Below are 18,139 nucleotides of genomic sequence, written 5' to 3'. Positions count from 1 at the left end.
ATTCAAATACATAATCAAGAAAAATGTTTAAAGGAAAAATGATTTAAATGATTGTAATGCCTCTAAAGGACTGCTTTTTTTTTTTTAAAAAAAGGCTGTTTAAAAAGAAAAACAAAAAACTTACATTAACTTTAACAAAGTGGTATCAAAATTACCCAATGTTGCAGAAATACAATTTCTGATCTTCTTTCTCTATATTTATCTGGGTTTTGTTACTGTTATCCTTGTGTTTATTTACATTGTTGTAGTCGGGGTGTGGATCATCCTTTCCTTCACTTCCTCACTTCATGTAAATCTTACCTTATTTCTTTATATTCTTTGAATAATACTAACCCAGCTTAATTTGGACTCTGTCCCTAGGACACTGGTCTTTCATAGGTGAGTTTCTCCCCCTTCTCTCCCCCCCGCCTTATCTTGCTTTTCTAGGCAATTGTATTGGTTCCCAACCACTTCCAAAACAGGTTGCCCATACACATGCTCCCTACCTCCTTCTTTATCCCTCCTCAAATATTCACGCTGCCCCCTTGCCCCCTCCCCCCACTTTCCAACTTTAGATGCTTTTTTTAAATTTAAATTTTATTTGTTTTGAGGGTTTTTTTTTTTTTTGCTTTTTTGGAGGGGGAAGGTAGGGCATTTGGGGTTACGTGACTTGCCCAAGGTCACACAGCTCTAGATATCTTTTATGGAGTAGGAGGTTCCTTGTACATATTCTGTGATTTCCCCCCCACCCCCTCCCCCAACATTGTAACTACATTTTATGAGATCTGCTTTGGTATTGGATATTTCAAGAGAGAATCAAAGAATTAGAACACTTGGTGTGTGAAATACAATAGAGAATCAATTAGAGAAGAAAAAAGGGATTGTCTAGTTAGTAGTAAGGACCCAGTTGATGATGGCTAACAAAAAAAATTGTATTAAATCTGTCCATTCAGAAATTAAAAAGAGCTCAGTAAAGTTTTCCTTAAAAACTTTCATCATTTTTATACATGGATAGGCTATATCTGATTGCTTGCCATCTCAGGGAGGAGGGAGGGATAGAGTTTGGAATTCAAAACTTAAAAAAATATTAAAAATTGTTTTAACTTGTAATCGGGGGAAAATAAAATATAAAAAACTTTCATCATTTTATGTGAACTTTTAGGTTCACATAAGAGAAGTATTATTTGACAGTCTTGGCTAATCTGATAAACATGGGCAGCCAAATTTAGCTATTCAAAGGAAACAATTCATTCTGGGTCCTGAATTATGTTACTTGGTTGTCTCCACTTCCCCTTGACCTACATAGATATGTCACCTTACAGGTAAAATTCTCTTTGTTCACATTTCATTCTTTCTTAATTACTAGAATACTTTGGATTGTGGATTTTTTTTTGGAGGGGGGAAGGAAAGGCAATTGGGATTAAGTGACTTGCCCAAGGTCAAACAGCTAGTATGTATGTTAAGTGTCTGAGGCCAGATTTAAACTCAAGTCTTTGACTTCGGGGCTGGTGCTCTATTTACTGCACCACCTAGCTTCCCCTTGATTGTGTTCTACTGAAACTGAGGTATGTTTCTTGCTGGTATGACAGAAAGTAGTTTTTCTCTTAATTATATGATGCAAACCACTAGAAATCATCCATACTTTCACTTTGGGTACTATATACCAAAAATGGTTTCATAAAGATGACCTCCATAGAAGTATAAGAATAATAGCTCACAATAATATAGCTTTTTATGGTTTGCAATCTTAGTGGGGTCTTGCAATTTAGTTTAACTTGGACCTATGTGGACATAATCTAAGAAATTTATTATCACTAAAATCCTAGACAGACCAATATTCAGCATTAGAGTAACTATTAATCTTTTTCATTACATTATTGGTTCCTTAAGGTCAGGGACTGCAAGCTTTCACTTAATTTGCTTTTTCTCATGGTATCTAATACAGTGACCCAGTGATGGGTGTCAAGATGGATCTATAGTGTTTGTTTATTCTTAGTTTTTTGCCATGACCCTAATTTTACAAATAACAGAATGTCAGGGGATATTTCTTTCCTCAGCTCACAGCAGCCCCCAACACCATGGGTACTTAGAGTTGGGCATTAGAATGAGAATCCTTAGTGACCCTAGGATTATTAAACTCCAAGCCAGGAATGATTTTAGTACCTGGGCAGGGGGTGGAGTACAGGGAAAGTTTTGGGCTACCTCAGCAATAAGCATTGGACTTGAGTCGGGCCCTTGCTATTAGTCACTCTTATCTTTAGAAAAGAGCCTTTAATAGGTGTGGGTGTCAGGAATGCCTTTACCAAAAGCTAACCCAGAGTCAGAATAGCAGGAAGTAGAGTTAAGCTTTCCCTTCACAAGAGCTTTAAATATACCTAAAAATGCACCAGACCAAGTAATCATCAGGCAATCCAAAAAAAAAGTGAGTCACAGTGAGTCATATTTATAATCTAGGTCTTCTAAGGGAGAGAGACCAAGAGATCTGTGGACAGAAGATGGTGGTTTAGCCAGGAATAACAGTGTGGTGCATTCTAGTGCAGGCATAGACTGTGCATGAGGGCAAAAAGAGGTTCCAGATCGGGAGTCAAGATGGGGGAGTAGAAACAGGACCTCCCCGCTTCTCCGGCTTCCACCTTCCCCAATCCATGTAAAAGGGGACTCTGAACAAACTTTGGAGCTGCAGAACCCACAAAATGACACAGAGAAGCTAACCTCCCGCTGAGGACAGCTCTGCTGGAGGTTTTAGCCCCAGGGCGGGCCTGACTAGCCACGGGCTGGAGGGACTCCAGATCACCAGCAGCTGTGGTTGTTTCCAGATTTATCAACACATAGATGCGAAGGACAAAGTGAGAGGTCAGTGCAGTGTGGACTTTGGGACCAGTAGTTGGGAGAGCATCGGCTTTTGCCCCAGGGCCTTGGCTCAGTGGGTGCCATGTTGCAGCTTCAGCTCCTGGCCTGCAGAGTGTAGGGGGATCAAGTGACCAATCTGAGGGGTAATCGCTCTTGCTTTAACCTGCTTGGATCTAGATTGCAGTTTAGGGTGGAGGTCCTGGGGTATGCAAGCAGCTTGCCAGAGCGTGTGGAGGCCTCAGAGAGGGCACCCAACTAATACCTCGGGCAGCTGAGAAAAGCCCAGTGTTTGGGACGAAAGCTCCCCTGTCTGGTGGCAGAGTCCCACTGTGGCAAAAAGCCCAGGGGTCAAGTGACTGAGGGGCGACATGACCAGACAAAGGAAACAAAGCAGACAGAAGATTCCAACATTACACTCCTATTTTGGGGACAAAAAGGAGCAAAGCATGGAACAGGAGGAAGACTGTGAAGTCAGAACTCCAGCACCAAAAGCTTCAAAGGAAAATGCAAGCTGGTTACAGGCCATAGAGGACCTTAAAAAGCAAATAAGAGAAGTGGAGGAAAAATTGGGAAGAGAAATGAGAACAATGCAAGAAAATTACGAAATGAGAGTCAACAGCCTGACTGAGGAAAATCATACCTTAAAAAACAGACTAACTCAAATGGCAAAAGAGGCTCAAAAAGGCAATGAGGAGAGGAATGCCTTAAAAAGCCAAATTTGCCAGAATCTCAAAAGCTCAATGAGGAGAATCATTCCCTCAGATTTAGAATGGAGCAAAGGGAAACTAGTGACTTTATGAGAAATTAAGATGATGTTAAACAGATCCAAACAAATGAAAGAATAGAGAAGCAATGTGAAATATCTCATAGTAAAAACTACTGACCTGGAAAATAGATCCAGGAGAGATAATTTAAAAATTATTGGACCACCTGAAAGCCATGATCAGAGTAAGAACTGAGAAATCATCCTCCAAGAAATTCTCAAGGAAAATTGCCCTGATGTTTTAGAACCAGAAGGCAAAATAGAGGTTGAAAGAATCCACTGATCACCTCCTGAAAAAGATCCCAAAAATAAAACTCCTAGGAATATTATAGCCAGGTTCCGGAATTCCCAGATCAAGGGGAGAATATTACAAGCAGCCAGGAAGAAGCAATTTGAATATTGTGGAAACACAATCAGGATAACACAGGATCTGGCAGCTTCTACAATGAAGGATTGAAGGGCCTGGAATATGATATTCCAGAGGTCAAAGGAGCTGGGATCAAAACCAAGAATCACCTAACCAGCAAAACTGAGTATCATGTTTCAGAGGAAAATATGGTCATTCAGTGGAATAGAGGACTTTCAAGCATTCTTGTTTAAAAAACCAGAGTTGAATAGAAAATTTGACATTCAGATGCAAGAAGCAAGAGAAACTTGAGAAGGTAAACAGGGAAAAGAAATCATAAGCCACTTATCAAAGTTGAACTATTAACATTCCTACATGGAAAAATGATAATTGTAACTGATGAAACTTTTCTCGGTATGAAAATAGTTGAAGGGAATATGAATATATATATTTATATACATATATATGTCTATATCAGAGGGTATACGGGAGTGTGAATATATGTGTGAATGTGTATATATATATATATATATATATATATATATATATATATATATGATTACAGGTATACATAGATATAGGGCACAGGACCAATTTAATAGGAAGGGATGATTCTTAAAAGGTGAAATAAAGAGGTGAGAGAGGAATATAATGAGAGGAGATGGAGAGAGACAAAATGGGGTAAACTATCTCATATAGAAGAGGCAAGGGAAAATGGTTACAATGGAGGGGAAGAATAGGAAGGCAAAAGGGAATGGGTCAACCTTATTCTCATTGAATTTGGCTTGGGGAGGAAATGACATACACAATAAACAGGGTATCTCACCCTACAGGAGAGTAGCAGGGAAAGGGATGAGAGAGGGGATGATGGAAGGGAGGGCAGGCTGGGGGGGAGGGAAGTTGGAAGCACTCACTTTTGAAAAGGGATGGGATCAAAGTAGAGAATAGAACAAGTTGGAGGTGGGATAGGAGGGAGGGAAATATAATCAGTCTTTTACAATATATCTACTATGTTAATGTTTTGCATTAGCTACACATGTATAACCTATACTGAACTGCTTATCTTCCCAGTAAGGGTGGGTGACAAAGGAGGAAGGGAATGAATCTGGAATTCAAAGTTTTAAAATCAAACGTTTAAAATTTTATATATATACTATTATTAATACTATTTTACATGTAATTGGGAAATAAGATATACAGGCACTGGGGCATAGAGATCCACCATGCCCTACTGGAAAAGTCTAAGGGGGTATGGGAGAAGATATGGGAGAGAACAGATTGGAGGAGGGGATATCCTGTGGGATTGCTATTTTGGGGTGGTAGGTAGGCGAAAAATGGGGAGAAAATTTGTAACTCAAAATCTGGCGGAAATTAATAATGTAAATCAGAAGTTAATAAAGCATTTGAAAAATGAAAAAAAAAAAAAGAGGATCCAGATCAACCACAGAGAGGCATGACCTTGTATAGAGTATAGGGATGCTTCCAAATGAAAACTCTCTTACTCAATATTCAGTTCTGAGTCACAGGTTCTGGGTGACTGAGTGGAAGATTTTCACCTAGAGGTGGCATTCCAGGGAGAGGAGTGCTTTGGACCTCAGGCTGTGTACTGAGTAGGAAGCAAGTTCAGAAGCAAGTAGCATCTAGGTTGACTAAATATTAACCCAAGAACAGAGTAGATAGGATTTCAGTTCCAACTTCCAGACCAATCTGATGCCTGTAGGGGAATAGTCAGGGCAAGAATACCAGACCAGAGAGGAGTTTACATTTCTCTCACTCAAAATCTGCAGAGCTTTCCAGTTGACTGATTGTGGCTGAGTCCAGAAGCACTTTACTGGTAGTCTGTCTGGGACAAGTCTACAGATATATTCCTCAGACCCAAATCCAGATCAGAAACTTGTAGAGCTCAGATCACAAGGGCAATGATCAGACTTTGCCCTGAATCAAACTATTATGGGAGCCTTGAAAGCTCTCAGGTTCCTAGTTTTAGCTGTTACTGAGATCTTCACTTGCTAGGTGGCACAGTGGATAAAGTGTTGGACCTGGACTCAGGAAGAACTGAGTTCAAATATAGACCCAAACACTAGCTATGTGACCCTGGGCAAGTCACTTAACTTCTTCCTCATCTGTAAAATGGGAATAAAAATAGCATCTACCTGCTAGGGTTTTGTTTGGATGAAATGCAATAATATTGTTTTTGTGCTTTGCAAGTCTTAAAGGGCTATATAAATACTAATTATCATGGAATAACACAACACTTAATATTATAAGAAAGCAGGAGTGAGACCTTAGCAGATGCAAACTCAGTCCAGACATTCCTTCCAGAAGTTCACAGTGTATAATGTAAAGTCCATACTCAAAAAGTAGGTTAGAAGAAGGAGCAAACAAAAAAGAATCCCACTATAAAAATCTATGATGATGGAGATACTCAAGATACAGATTCAAGAGAGCGATTCTAAAATATTTACAAACAAAGCCTCAAAGTAAAAGATAGCTTGGGAGCAAGTTCACCTAGAATTTCTAGAAGAGATAAAACAAAAGTTTAGAAAAGTTTAAAAATTTATAAATGAAATGAGAATAATAGAAGGATATACTGAAAAGAAATAAGATTTATGAAAGTAAGAATTGGAAAGGGGATTAATAATTTGGCATAGCATTACTCAAGGTACAAGACATTTCTTAAGCAACAAATTCTCTGAAAATTAGAATGGACCAAATAGAAACTAATGACTCCATGAGAAAATAAGAACTATTAAAAGAGGGTCAAAAGACTGAAAAATAGAAGAAAATGTAAGGTATCTTATTTAAAAGATTTGGAAAACAGATTGAGCAGAGAGAATTTAAGAATCATTGGACTACCTGAAATATATAACCAAAGAAAGAAAGAAAGAAAGAAAGAAAGAAAGAAAGAAAGAAAGAAAGAAAGAAAGAAAGAAAGAAAGAAAGAAAGAAAGAAAGAAAGAAAGAAAGAAAGAAAGAAAAAGAAAGAAAGAAAGAAAGAAAGAAAGAAAGAAACTAGACACCACATATCAAGAAATCACAAAAGAAAACTTTTTGTCTTTCAGAACCAGAGGGCAAAATGGAATAGAAATAACTCACTGGTCACCTCCTGAAAGAAACGCCAAAATAAAGACTTCCAGGAACAGTATAACCAAAATCCAGAGTTTCCCGCTCTAAGAAAAAATATGGCAAGCAGTTACAAAGAACTCAATACAGAGGAATCAGAGTCAGGATTACACAAGATTTAGCAGCAAACCAAAATAAAGAGGGAAGAGTTTGGAACATGATATTCCAGAAGGCAAAGTATATAGGGTTAAAACCAAGAACAACTTACTCAGCAAATCTGAATGTCATTCTACAGGGGAAAAATCGAATCTGTAATGAAATATAGGACTTTCAAGCATTTCTGATGAAAAACCAGAGCTGAAGAACCAAACAAGGTGGATTATTTAATATGAGGTGATATATGTGTCACCTCAGAACCCTATGATCATCAACAGTCATAGAGGGAGTCTAATTAGATAGAGAACCTGGGAATAGTTCTGTTCTGTTTTTTATTTTTTTAAAAAGAAGAATGAAAAAGGGGAAGAAGAATACAATAGGAGGGGAAAAGGATGGGGAAAAATATCTGACATAATTGGAGTGTGCAAGTATGAGTCTATACAAACAAAAAGGAAGGGGTAGGGAGAGCAAGGAACATTTGAACCTTGCTCACATCTGAAATGATCAAAGGAGTGAAGAATACACACACACATACAGAAGTATATTTCACTCAGCAAGAATACAGAAGGGAAAGTGAAGAAGGGAGAGGAGGAAATAAGAGGTAGGATAGATTAAGGTTGGGGATTAGTCTTAAGCAAAACAAACTCTAAGGATGTACAAAATACTTGTAGCAGCTTTTTTTTTTTTTTTGCATAATTGGAAACCAAGGGGGTATCTATCAATCAGGGAACAGTAACTGATTCAGTTTTGGTATATAAATATGACAGAATACTATTGTGCTATAAGAAATGATGAAGGACATGGTTTTAGAGAAGCATGGGAAGATTTTTATCAACTGATGTGGAATGAAGTGAGCAGAACCAGAACAATTTATATAGACAAACATATTGTAAAGACATCTTTGAATGACTTAGAAACTGATCAACCATGATTCCAGAGGACTCATGATGAAACATGCTACCTAACTCTTGCTGGAGAGGTGATGCACGCAGAATGTAGACCGAGACTTTTTTTAGACATGGTTGATGTATTAATTTGTTTTGCTTGACTATATGTGTTTATGGCAAAATTTTTTTCTTCGTTCTTTCTTATTGGAGGTAAGAGGAGAGATGGGAGAGAGAGAATTTTTATAAAAAAACAAAACAAAACCTATGTTTAAAAAAAAAAACAAAGTTAGCCTTTCTCCTGATTCATGGGGATCCTGGCCCTTTGTCCTTGCTTACCATCCCTGAAGAGTGGGATGAAGAGTCTGATGGCTAGGATACCAAAAGAGGCAGGTGGGGATCTGTGCCCCTCTCTTCCAACTACATACAACTCACAATGAGGCCTGGTTCCTCCTGCTATCCCCTTTTCCCATCCCTACTCATTAGTTGGGAACAAAGCTGCTTAATCACAGTTGGGTTGGCTAAGCTCCTGCCCTCACTGACTTTTCCTCCTTGGCATATATTCCCCCCCAGGGATTGGGATTAATGTCTCCCATCGGTAGACTAAGGCAAGAGGTACCCAGGAATTTTCCTTTTTGATGAAAATAATGACAAGAGTGGAGGGTAGCTGGGTACAGAAAGGTAGTGAATTTTAGTCACCACCAATGTCCAACATCTGGGGGTCTCCTGGACCAGCCAAACCTGATTTGTACCTAGTTAGCAAGAACAAATAGTTAAAATAGTAACCTATCATCCCCAGGGATGCACTCCTACCCTCATATTGGTATCCCAGTCACTGCGTAATCTTCTTCCATTATCCTCCTGAGTATGTCTTTGATATCTGTTATCTCAAGCAAAAGTTTTTATTTATGAATAGAAGAAGCCATTTTATTATGGCCTTATACAAAAGAAAAGAGAATTCATTCTTTACCCTCTGCTAAAGTTATGCAATAAAATTCAATTCACAATTAATGGCTTGCTATGCTCGGTACTTGTAGATGACCCAAGGGACAATATAAATATTCATGGTGATTGTAAGTAGGTTTTAGCATATTACCCATGATAGAGAAGTGGCATATAAGATTCCATCCAGGAAATGCATGATCACAAAAAGGAAGTGAGATAGTCCAGTGTAAACAAAGAGAGAATAGATTGGCAATCTGAGTATCCTTGGAAGATTCAACTGGTTCTCCCGAGATATCAAGAGAAACAGAGGAAGGCCTTCAGTACCTTGTCAGACCTATGTTTGAGGAATATCACTTTTGGCAGCTGTGTGGGAATAGATCAAAGAAGGAGGAAATTTGAGGAAAAAAGAACAATAGAAAGATAATGTAATAGTCCAGGCAAGAGATGATAAAGGTCTAGACTGAACTAATGGCCATGTAAGTAGAGAGAAGTGTATAAATATGAAGGATGTTGTGCAGGGAGAATTAACAAACCTTGGCATCTGACTGGATAAGGTGGGTGGGAGAGAGTGAAGAGTTGATGATCATTCTAAGGTTGTAAAATGGAAGGAGGGTGGTACTACTGACTGAAATAGAGAAACTAGTTATAAGGGTCAGTGTGGGGGGAAAAGGGTAATGAATCCTGTTTCTGACATTTTCAATTTGAGAAATCTATAGACGATCCAGTTATAAATGTCCAATAGGACAATTGGAGATGTAGATCTGTGAGTTATCTGCATAGAGATAATAATTGAACCCATTGGGGTTGATGATGTAGCCAAGAGAAATAGTGTAGAGAGAGATGAAAAGGGGGCCCATGACAGAGCCTTGGGGAACAATCACAGTCAAGGGTGGAATATGGATAATGAATCAGCAAAGGAGATAGAGGAATAGGAGTCTTTACAGAAAGGGTGGCACTTGAACTAGGTCTTGAAGATGATTTTTTGAGTGAAAAAGGGAGATTGGTATAGTTATTTTTTTTTAAAGAAAAGGATGCATGAAGCCACAAACACACTTGACTCATAGTTATTGCCATTAAGAGAGAAGGTAAAAGATCAACAATGGGAAGGCTGATATTTCAAATGAGACTAAATCTGTAAAGAGAGAAGCAGAGTGTACTAGAGAAGACATCAAAATGTTCTTCAGATTACCCTAACATAGCTGGGATTTTTTTTAGCTTTACACCCTGTAGAATGTATTCTACAATTTTTACTTCTTCTTTCCTAAGGTTACCATTGAAGTTTAGGGGTCAATTTCTTGTAGGACTTCTAGAAAGATGACATATAGACTTTCCCCTAAATACCTTGTAAACATTTTACTCTAAAGCTTTTTTTTTTTTTTGGAGGGGGAGCAGAGCTGATATAATATGTCCATAAAGGCTTATGATGAGATAAGTATAATTATGAAGGTGAAAAATACAAGCTGACCATACTCCAATGTAGTCAGGAGGCAGAAAATTCAGTGTAGTGAGTCAATGTCCTGATTCTTTAGGCAGAGAAGGAAATAGCAATAATGATAAATAATAATAAAATAAACAAATAAATAAAATATAAAATAATAATACCTTTGATCCAAAGAATAAGTGAGATAAGAAATTATGAATCATCACAGCAATATTGATTTCCAGAAGTTATCATTTAGTGTAGTCATCTTGAGTAATATTCTACCAGGAAAACTAGGAACTCACCGTCATTTGTATTAGTTACCATACTTAGCTCAGAAATTCTGGCTGGGGAAAGGAGAACTGGGTGAAAATATCCTTGAAATTTCATAGCTGGACCTAAAGGAGGAACACATTTCAGAAAGGTTAAGGGGAAAAAATTATTATTATTATTTTTTAAGCAATCGGAGTTAAGTAACTTGCTCAAGGTTACACGGCCAGTTATTGCTGGGTGTGGTGCTGAGTATCTGAGCCTGGATTTGATCCCCAGGTCATCCCAACACTGGAGCCAGTGCTCTTACTTACTGAGCCACCTGGCCGCCGCCCCAAATTATTTTTTTAAATTAAGATTTTGGCATAAAATGATGTAATGAGAGACAAAATGAACTTTTAGTTCTTTTTCATTTTTTTCTTGGTTAACAACAGTTTCATTGTCACAGACCAAGCAGGTATTAGGGATCTCAGCTGTCCTTGGAATTAGGATTCCTGAGGCTACAGCTATCCCTTCCACATCATGACTTTCCTTACTGCAATTTTGATACATTGTGGGTTTGCATAAGAAATTAAAAGGGAATTTCTTGGGAGTTTTGTGGAAGCTGTAGATAACATGCAAAGGCCAGCAGACAATACAGAAAAAGTTTAGAAACTCAGGAATGCATAAAATATATGTAAAGTATTGTATAATATCAACACATTTTATCTTTTAATACTATAATAATTCAGACTTCTCTAGTATGCTGGGAGGGCCAAAAATTTTATGCAGATTTTCCAGAGCACAGGAGTGCTGATGGAGCCATGGGTTGTGGACCCTGAACTTTCCCACACAACCCAGCCCCTGAACCCAGTCCCTGGTGTTTTCCTGATGCATCTGGTCCATCCCTGTCTACTTAGATACTCAATAATCCTTTCAATAGTTCTTTCCCTGTGGCTCTCTGATCCTGCCAGACCACTTAACTCCTTTCATTGTGTGCACCTGGACCACCACAGGTAATTTACCCCCTCCTTAATCCCATCCAGATCTTCTCACTGTCTTTTCTTGTAGGTAAGTACCAATCTTATCCCTATTAAATAGGGCAGATTCTTAGAATCTCTCCAGTTCCCATTAGTGACCCAATAGCAGATTTGCTAGGAATCTTGCCCTCCTAACTGGTGTTATAATAAAACCTTGCTATTCTGACTGAAAGGCTTGAGTGGTCAAATTCTTTTGAGGCAGACCCCCTATGCCCTTGAATTTCAGGGTTCCCAGCACCCCAAACCACAATAGCATGGTGCCCCCTAACCACTGTGATGTGGAAGAGATAGCTGTAAAGCCATCCTTTAGTACTTAGTACTTACGTGACCATGAACAGATCATTTAGTGAGCTCAGTTATGAAATAATCCATAATAATACCTCTACTACTTATCTCACCAGGTTGCTGTAAGGAAAGTGCTATGTAAATTTTAAGGGCTACATGAACATGGAGCTCTTTTGTTATTGTTGTTATTATTATTATTAGACTCAGTCTACTTACCCACTGAAGTGTTCCCCATGACAAGAGGAGAGTTAGGGTACTTTACTTTCAGCTCCAAGAGTTCCTTTAGTGTTACAGGAGAAATCCAAGTAACCCTCTCACCACAGAAAGTCAGAGTTTCTTTATTGGGATCTTCTGCCATTCTCTGTGGGGAAACAACATGCAGGAGATAGTACCTTTCCAATTAGACTGTATAGTCAGTGATCCTCAATAGAGAACAATTTCAGGAACTTTCTGGTCCTGCACACCCTCCCCCCCTTTCCCCCCATAATTGTTCTCTGAAATTCAACCTTCAGAATTTCTTCCTTTGAGCTTTGAATCTCCCACCATTTTCAGAGGGCAAGATATAAGGGGGCTAGAGTGGAAGCTAAAGAAAGGACAAGCAGCTGAATGATTAAGGAGATAAGGCATCAGACTGAGGGTCCTGGAAACAAGCTTTCAAAGGCTTCACAGTTTTGCTTGGGAGTAGGCAGCTCAACAGAGGTCAAGTGAGAGAATCTTTATGAATGAATGCTAAAAGATGTTGCTCCTGTCAGTCAACAAGCATTTAATGAAGCGATTACTATGTGCCAGGCACCACACTAAGTGCTAGAGATACAGGGAAAGGCAAAAAGAATACCTCACCTCAAAGAGCCCATAGTGCAATGGGGGGACAATGTGCAAACAATTATGTATGTGTGATTTATACAGAGTGCAAACTGGAGGCAATCTCTCTCTTAAAGATTTGTTTTTGGAAACAAATACATTTTAATGAAAAAATGAAGATAATCCATAGCTCAAAAGAGGTATTTCCATTTGGGGAAAATCAAAGTGTTACATTTTAAGAGAAATGAAATGTTACAGTTTGTGCACTAAAATTAAAAAATTAAATTAAATATTAAAAATTAAATGGTTGGGGCAGCTAGGTGGCGCAGTGAGTTAAGCATGGGCCCGGAGTCGGGAGTCCTGGAGTTTGGTTCCGGCCTCAGACACTTAACACCCACACAAAAAAACTAGCCGTGTAACCTTGGACAAGTTACTTAACCCCAATTGCCCTCCAAAAAGGCAAAAAAAAAAAAATGGTTGCTGTAAAGCCAAGCATGAGCAGCCTTCCAGAACAATGCTACTGTGAACAACTTTTAAGGTTCTGATTACATAGTATAATGAACACTCTATTTATTCACTAACAAATCAGAGCAAAACATTCACAGGGAATCAAGGTACAGCATTCACAATGTTACAACTTCTCACAGATAATCAAAATACAGCATTCACAACAATTTATCACAGAAAATGGCCACATAGTTTTCACCACAGTGGTCACACAGTTTTGAAAAAAGTATAATCATTTAGTCAGTCAATCACTTAGTAACTCAATCATTCAATCAATTCAATCATCCTTAAGGAGGCTGCCTCCTTCAGGGTCACAAAATACAACAGTCAAAGTTCTCCACTCATGGGGCACACTAAGTTACAATATCAGTCACTACTCAGCACTCTCTTAAAGGGTAGTATAAAATACACAGGTCATCCACCCCTCAGTCACAAATAAGTTACAATCTTCTCAGTCAGTACACAGTATCCAAGTAAAGTCTTCTTTCAGCTTGACTCGAGGTAGTCTCTCAGATTCCCTGGATCCCCTTCCATGGTCCCAGCTCCTACTTGGATTCACCAAACTGTCACCTGGGTTCAAAAGCAGATGGCTCCCAGTTCCTTGTCCAGCTCTCTGTGCTGTTCCTGTTCCATGCTGAAGCTCACAATGTCCAGTCCACCTTAAAACCTTCACAATCTCTGTTCCTAGGAAGTCAAGGCTTAACAAAGCCACAAACAAGTTTATAAAAAGTACCAGTATCACAGTCATGCTTCCTAAGTCTTCCAAAGCTCCCAAGAGACGCTGGTAGCTCCCCAGCAGAAGCCCCAGATGGTTCCCAGAATCAAACTCACTTCACCCAGGTTCCCAAAATCAAAATCATTCTCTCCAGCCTGGGACTTTCCTTTTCAGCCTCCTTGGCAGCAGCTGCTTCTACTTCCATGAAGCTTATCCCAAGGAGTTCTGACTCTCCCTCTCTGGGGCTTTTCCTTATATACATTATTGTTCCTCCCCTTTCAACCCCTTCCTGTTACATCAGCAATAGGAGTTCACATCTTCTGTTTCTTTAACAGAGGCTTAATTTGAACTAGGTGCTAAGTACCTCTTAGCTTTCCAATACAAAGGGATCTTTAAATTTCATTACCATTACAGTTGCCAAGGTAATACAGATCAAGAGCTCAAAGGTAGAGGGTCACACATTCTTAAAAAGAAAGCCTAATTTGCATTATGATCTCTATTAGTGTCCAACAGTGCCTCTCTTTTGGTAACTTTGGTAAACATTCAAGTAGTTTTTTTGGTAAAAAAAGATTTTTATGTTACTGCCATTGCTGTCCCCATGATCACCTTTCTGCTTGTTTTTGGTAGTCTTTTCCCCCCTAAGCATCCCCGCCTCCTCCTCTTCCCCCATTCTTTCTTCTTCCTCCTTCTCCTTTTCCTCCATCTCCTCCTTTTTCTCTTCTTTTTTTTTCCTCCTCTTTTTCCTTTTTCTCTTTCTCTTCCTTTTTTTCCTCCTCCTTTCCCTTCTCCTCCCCTTCCCTTCTTCCCTTCCTCCCTTCCTCCTCTCCTACAGGTAATTTCCAAGGGAAGGTTCTAACATTGAAGGTACACAGAAAAAGCCCTCCTGCAAGTGAAATTTGAGCTGAGAGTAGAAGAAAGCCAAAGAAGTCAAAAAGAAGAAATGAGGAGGGAAAACATTGCAGGAATTCCAGGGGGACAGGCAGTTAAAAGGCAGGGGGATGGACTGGTATATGTAAGGAATGGCAAGAAGGCCAGTATCCATCACTGGATTGTATGGTGTATAGCATATAGAGGGAAGTAAAATGTAAGTAGACTAGAATGGTAGTGATGGAGCAATGGAACCTGGACCCCTAAAAGGAAAAGACCATATCTTTGAAAGCATCCCTGAATTTTCCCACACAACCCAGTCCCTGGTGTTTTGCCTGAGGCATCTGGCCTCAGCTCAGCCCACCTAGATACTCAATAATCCTTTTAATAGCCCTTTTCCTGTGGCTCTCTAGACAACTTAACTCCTTTCATTGTCTGCCCCTGGCCCACCCCAGGCTACTTACCACTCCTTAATCCCATCAAGGTCTTTTCACTGGCCCTTTCCCCCTTTTTTATATACAGGTATCAATCCCATACTCATCAAATCCACAGATTTACTGGGAATATGCCCTCCATACTGGGGTTACAATAACCCTTGTTAATTTGACAGAAAGAAGGTTTAAGTGACTGAATTCTTTCCAGACAGGCCTCCCTGTGAAGAGGTTCATTATAAAATGATAAGGTTTAGGTTTAGGGGTGCTCAAGACCCCAAAATACCAACACTCCCAGTCCTGCCGAATGAATTCGACACAAGTCTTCTCTCAGTCAAAGAAAAGCAAAGTTTATTAAAAGCTCACCTGTATTGGACACAGAGTATGTCTGTGCTAGAAAATTCTAGGGTGCTCTCACACCACATGGTGTGAAATGGGGTCTTATATACAGAAGGTTGTGGGAGGAATCTAGGGGTGGTCTAGAGGAGGAGTTTGGGGAGGGTCTTCAGAAGGAGTTAATGAGGTCAGTGAGTGATTAAGGGGGGGAAGTAGCTGGAGGCTACCTGGAGACTACAGACAATGGTGGGCTAGGCCAGTTCAAGGGTGGATTGATATTTTGATAGGCTCAAGGGTGGGAAGTAGATGGATGATGGAGGGCTAGGCTAGTATCAGAGGTCTGGGCCCAGCCACAATGTAAGGCTTATGGCCTCATGCAAATGCCTCATCAAATGGGACAATTTAATCAGAGTTCAAGGGGTGTTCCCATAGCCTGTACCTCAAAGATTCAAGGAAAGCTCAAGGGGGTTCCCAGAGCTTGCACCTCATCACCTGTACTTACATTCAGGGTTCCCAGAACTTCAAACCATAGCAGTAGGACAGGACCAGTTTATAAGGGACTTTTAAGGTCAAACAGAGGATTTTATATTTGATCCTGGAGGTAATAGGGAGCTATTGGAGTTTATTGAGTAGGGGAGTGAAATGGTCAGATTGGGGCTTTGGGAAGATCCCTTTGGCAAATATGCCAAATTCCCTTAAAACCACAGAGGTTCTTAACCTGGGGATCATCCTATTCTCTCTCTTTTTCTCTCTCTACCCATGTACATTTTATATATGTAAATATATAATTGTATTTCAAAATAATTGATTTTTTTGTATTTTGTTTTATGCACTTAAAAACATTATTTAGGGTAGGGTTCCATAGCCTTTGCTAGGTAGCTGAAAAAGATTAATATTCTCTATCCTAAGGCTTCTGAATAGATACCAAATGGAACAGCTTGCCCTTGCTGAGTTACAAAGCCTGACTGTTTATAAATTTATAATATTATCAATTACACAATAAGATAAATGAGGATAGCTTCATTTAACTGAATTTACCATGGTGATAGGTAAGCAGAAGAGAGAAAAGCAACATATCTCACCAAGAGTTCTGGGGGGAAAATGAGTTCCTGGGTTGGGTCCAAGGGCTGGAACTCCTCTTTTGTGTATAGTTGGGTACAGATCTTTAAAAAGAAAGGAAAGTTGAGGCATTTACATCTAGGTCTAGGGGAAAGAAGTTCTTATCCTAAGTAGCAAAATGAGTATTACAAAGAAATCTCAAATTTCCTTGGGTTCTAGAAGAGAAAGTTCAAAGTCTCAGTGGAACATTACAAAATAAATGCATTTTAGATGAGAAACCTGGTAGTAATAATAGCTAGCATTTACATAGTATTTTAAGATTTGCAAAGCACTTTAAATGTTGCTTGAGAATCTCACAACAGCTCTGGGAGGTAGATTGGTTAAGAGACTTGTCCAGGGTCATATAGTCAGGAAGTGTCTGAAGTCTGATTTGAGCTCAGGTCTTCCTAACTCCAGGACCAGTGCTCTACCCATTTTTGCCTCCACATTGCATGAAACTTCCTGAATGTAAAAGGGGTAAGGATCAGTATATGAACTTATAACAATTAACAGAAAAATCAAACAAAAAAATCAACTGACAATGTCACATTTAAGCTCTGGGTCCACCACCTCCTCTGTCACTAAATTGTAAGCACTAATTATAAACAAATGGGGCAGGTAGTTGGTGCCATAGTGCACAGAACCTGGGGACTGGAATCAGGAAGACTCATCTTGCTGAGTTCAAATCTGGCCACAGGCATGTACTAAACTGTGCCACCCTGGGCAAGTCACTGAATCCTGTTTGCCTCAGTTTCCTCATCTATCAAATGAGAAGGAACTAGCAAACCACTCCAGTATCTCTGCCAAGAAAACCCCAAACAGGTTCATGAAGTGTCTGACATAACTGAGCAACAATAAAATACACAAATGGGTGGTGGTGTAACTCACATCATTTTTCTGATGACATGATGAAGTTTGGTTTTCTTCTTGATCCAAACAACATTTCCCTATTCCCTTCATTTGACAGCAGTCTGACTCCTAAAAAAGAGTGAAATCCTGAGATAAAATCATTTATGCATCTAAATGGGAATTCATCTATAAGAAAATCAAGCAATTTATAATACAGGAATAAATTTGTTTAGCTACTTCTTCTGTAGGAGAACCCCTAATCAAGATGACAGCCATGAGGGAGGGCCTTGTATTGAAAAATGTAGGGAACTAGCTTTTTATATTTCATAGAACTTATCTCTCTCTCTCTTCTTTTCTTTCTCCCTCTTTCCTCCTTTCCCTCTATTCCTTTTTCTTTATTTTGCTTTTCTTCTTTTTTCCTTCCTCTCTCCCTCCCTTCCTTCCCTTCCTCCCTCCTTCTTTCCTTCCTTTCCTCCCTCCCTCCTTCTTTCCCTCCTTTCCCCCCTAACTTCCTTCCTTCCTTCCTTCCTTCCTTCCTTCCTTCCTTCCTTCCTT

At 39.3% G+C, this 18,139-nt stretch overlaps 1 protein-coding gene across 1 annotated transcript in view; it reads right to left on the bottom strand.

The window, feature by feature from the left end:
• The window catches only part of LOC138146721 (aldehyde oxidase 2-like), a 133,295-nt gene that overhangs the window by 81,676 nt on the left and 33,480 nt on the right, over positions 1–18,139 (bottom strand). Inside the window, exons 7-10 of the mRNA XM_069068822.1 lie at positions 17,624–17,713; positions 16,720–16,800; positions 12,197–12,341; positions 10,712–10,804 (exon numbers count right to left, since the gene is read on the bottom strand). Of these exons, the coding sequence (XP_068924923.1) occupies positions 10,712–10,804; positions 12,197–12,341; positions 16,720–16,800; positions 17,624–17,713 (409 nt within the window). The remainder of the gene's footprint in view (positions 1–10,711; positions 10,805–12,196; positions 12,342–16,719; positions 16,801–17,623; positions 17,714–18,139) is intronic.

The sequence above is a fragment of the Petaurus breviceps genome, unplaced genomic scaffold (genome assembly GCF_028583685.1).
Source record: "Petaurus breviceps papuanus isolate PSGF00001 unplaced genomic scaffold, PetGlider_PUasm1.0 90769, whole genome shotgun sequence".
In the NCBI taxonomy this organism is placed as follows: Eukaryota; Metazoa; Chordata; class Mammalia; order Diprotodontia; family Petauridae; genus Petaurus; species Petaurus breviceps.
The sequence above is the reverse complement of the archived record's forward strand: the minus strand, read 5'-3'. Positions and strand labels throughout refer to the sequence as shown.